This window comes from Natrix helvetica (genome assembly GCF_964273705.1).
Source record: "Natrix helvetica genome assembly, chromosome: 3".
Lineage (NCBI taxonomy): Eukaryota > Metazoa > Chordata > Lepidosauria > Squamata > Natricidae > Natrix > Natrix helvetica.
In genome coordinates this window covers 174491640-174494985 of record NC_138549.1, presented here as the reverse complement: position 1 = coordinate 174494985, position 3346 = coordinate 174491640, and the positions used below count along the sequence as shown (strand labels likewise).

Sequence of the window (3346 nt, the reverse complement as noted above, 5' to 3'; positions counted from 1 at the left end):
AATAGCAACTGCAGACTTTGTTACACCCGTCCCACATGTGCAGAATTAAAATCCTCGCCCCTCTCAGTTTTGAAAGCACGTTTCTAGTCCTCATGAAGGTCCCGGAAAGCTTTCTAGAAAAAATAAATCTTAAATTCAGATGACACAATTCAGTTTATTTCCCTCTCACAGCGTTAAGCCAATCCAAGATAAAACCAAGAACTGCTGCTATTATTTTTTTTCCCCCTTTCCTGCCATTTATTGTGTGAAAACATTGATTTCGAGGTCGTCCACGAGGTCTGCAAGCCGTTGCTGAAATATTCAACATGTTGTTTTTGTTGTTGTTAACATTTTTGATCAATAAATAGAATTTGAGGCAAGGGAGTCAGGAGAGAGACAGCTCAGTTGCCAAGTCAGTCCGATAATTGAGGAAACGCGGCTTGAATGTTATATACTGTTTTCTATGCCTTAATATATTATTTGGAAATACCCCAGAATCCCTCTGTGGGGGAGATCGGAGGTCTCTAAATAAGAAATATAATGTATAATATAAATATAATATATCTATATAAAAATATAATATAAAATAAAATAAAGCAAAACAAAATAAAGTCAAATAGAATAGAATGGAATGGAAAAAGGAATAGGAATAGAATAGGAATAGAATAGGAATAGAATAGGAATAGAATAGAATAGAATAGAATAGAATAGGTAGAATAGAATAGATTATTGTAGAATAAAGCAAAGTAAAATAAAATATAAAATAAAATAAATGAATAAATTAAAATAAATGAATCAAAGAAAGAAGGACCAGGGGAGACATGCTAGCAGTCTTCCAATATCTCAGGGGTTGCCACAAAGAAGAGGGAGTCAAGCTATTCTCCAAGGCACCTGAGGGCAGAACAAGAAGCAATGGGTGGAAACTAATCAAGGAGAGAAGCAACTTAGAACTGAGGAGAAATTTCCTGACAGTTAGAACAATTAATCAGTGGAACAGAAGTTGCCTCCAGAAGTTGTGAATGCCCCAACACTGGAAGTCTTTAAGAAGATGTTGGATAGCCATTTGTCTGGAACGGTATAGGGTTTCCTGCCTAGGCAGGGGGTTGGACTAGAAGACCTCCAAGGTCCCTTCCAACTCTGCTATTGTATTGTATTGTAAAATAAAATAAATGGTCATGGGATTTCTTAATCTCTGCATTTTTTCCCTTCAGGTCTGACTTTATTTTTCCAGAAAAACAACAACCTTCTAAGCCGGTAAGTGTGATAAAGTTACTTTTAAAATTACAGGCAGTCCTCGACTTACAGCCGTTCATTTAGTGACTGTTCAATGTTACAACAGCACTGAAAAAAATGACTCCTGACCGTTGCAGCATCCCTGTGATCACATGATCCAAATTCAGGTCCTTGGCAATTGACTTTTCATAAATATGAGTCAATTGCCAAGGACCTGAATTTGGATCATGTGATCACAGGGATGCTGCAACGGTCATGACAGTATTCATGCCTAAGGCAGGACTGGAACTCACCAACGCCTAGTGATTGGCCCAAAGTCACCCAGCCAGCGTTCATGCCTAAGGCAGTACTAGAACTCACAGTCTCCTGGTGATTGGCCCCAAATCACCCAGATAGTATTTATGCCTAAGGTAGAACTAGAACTTCAAATCTCCTGGAGTTTGGCCCAAAGACATCCCAGCCAGCGTTCATGCCTAAGGCAGGACTAGAACTCACAGTCTCCTGGTTTCTAGACCAGCCCTTTAAGTACTACAAAAAAAAAAAAACCATCTCTGCAAATAATTAGGGTTTGTCTCAGTTCATGTGGTTTGGGTTGTGTGTGGAGGCGGCCGTGTTAGTTTATCGCTTGTTGTATTCTGAGTCTCCAGAAAGATGCGCTCCTTTTGTACCCGTTTAGACCCATTGCGGTTGTGCAATTATTCGGGTTTAAACATCCCAACCCAACGGCTCGTTCTTGCTTTTATTCCAGACTTCTGGGAATAAAGATATTGTCTACGCTGACCTGAAAGGCCCCAGGGGATCACAGATTCCTAGGAAAATCAATTCGGAAGGGGCCTCGGAATATGCTACCATTAAGGGGGTGCCAAGCGGGGCCGCAGACAAAGGAACTTTTCACCGCCTGGAATTGTGACCGAAAAATGGAGGCGAGATTGTGGTTGCTTCGCACAGGAACTTCAAAATTGTTACAATGCACATTTTGCATTTCTGAGCCAAACAGAAATAGGACTTCAGAATTTCACCTGATTCTCAATGCTGATATTTGTAAAACGGGCACCTCAAAATGGTTGTACAACATTATAATAAAATACAGATGGTATAAAATGCAATGGACCGAAACATATGTAGAACGGTTGCAGGAATCGGGCATGTCTGATTTAACGAAAAGAAGGACCAGGGAGGGGGTGATGTGATCGCAGTCTTCCAATATTGGAGGGGCTGCCCCAAAGAAGAGGGGGTCAACCTATTTTCCAAAGCACCTGAGGGTAGGACAAGAAGCAATAGATGGAAACTAATCAAGGAGGGAAGCAACCTAGAACTAAGGAGGAATTTCCCGACAGAACAATTAATCAGTGGCACAACTTGCCTCCAGAAGTTGTGAATTCTCCAGCACTGGAGGTTTTAAAGAAGAGATTAACAACTATTTGTCTGGTGTGGTACAGAGTCTCCTGTTTGAACAGGGGGTGGGACTAGAAGACCTCCAAGGTCCCCTTGAACTCTGTTATTCTGCTATTCTGTTAAAGGGCACTGTTAAAATCTGTGTACATTTGAGGAGGAAAAATGGAAACACCCTATGCAGATATTGGCAGAAATATGCACCAAAGCACACCCAAGTCTTAATAGGGCTGTATATTTCCACTTCACAGAAACTACTGGTAGTCCTCGACTTACGACAGTGGAGGGGGGGCAGAATGTCCATTGCTAAACAAAGCAATTGTAAAGTTAAGAGTTGCCTTTGGTGAGATGGGCGGCATAGAAGTTTGATAAATGAATGAACGAATGAATGAATAAGCCACCCCCAATTTCCTTATTTTTTAGCCATGGTTATTAAGCAAATCACACCACTTGTTAAGTGAATCGCCTGGTCATTAAGTGAATCTGGCTCCCTCCCCCCCTTGATTCTGCTTGTTGGAAGATGATCTGGGAAGGTCTCAAAAATCACGTTGCAGCCGTCATAAATACATGCCAGGTGTCAATCACCCAAACTTCGATCCTATGATGGTGGGGAATGCGGCAATGGTCATAAGCACGAGGACTAGTCGTAGCTCACTTTTTTCCAGCGGCGTTGAAAACAGTCGCTTAACGAATGGCAGTACGTCCAAGACCGCCTGTACGTGGACAGGTTGCTGAAGTTACT

At 41.5% G+C, this 3346-nt stretch overlaps 1 protein-coding gene across 1 annotated transcript in view; it reads left to right on the top strand.

Moving 5' to 3' along the window:
- LOC309390447 (signal-regulatory protein beta-1-like) overlaps positions 1 to 2300 on the top strand; it is a 14393-nt gene extending 12093 nt beyond the window's left edge. The window contains exons 5-6 of the mRNA XM_081949799.1: positions 1191 to 1233; positions 1961 to 2300. Coding sequence (XP_081805925.1) covers positions 1191 to 1233; positions 1961 to 2122 — 205 coding nt within the window. The 3' untranslated portion in view covers positions 2123 to 2300. The remainder of the gene's footprint in view (positions 1 to 1190; positions 1234 to 1960) is intronic.
- Positions 2301 to 3346: the final 1046 nt, after the last annotated feature.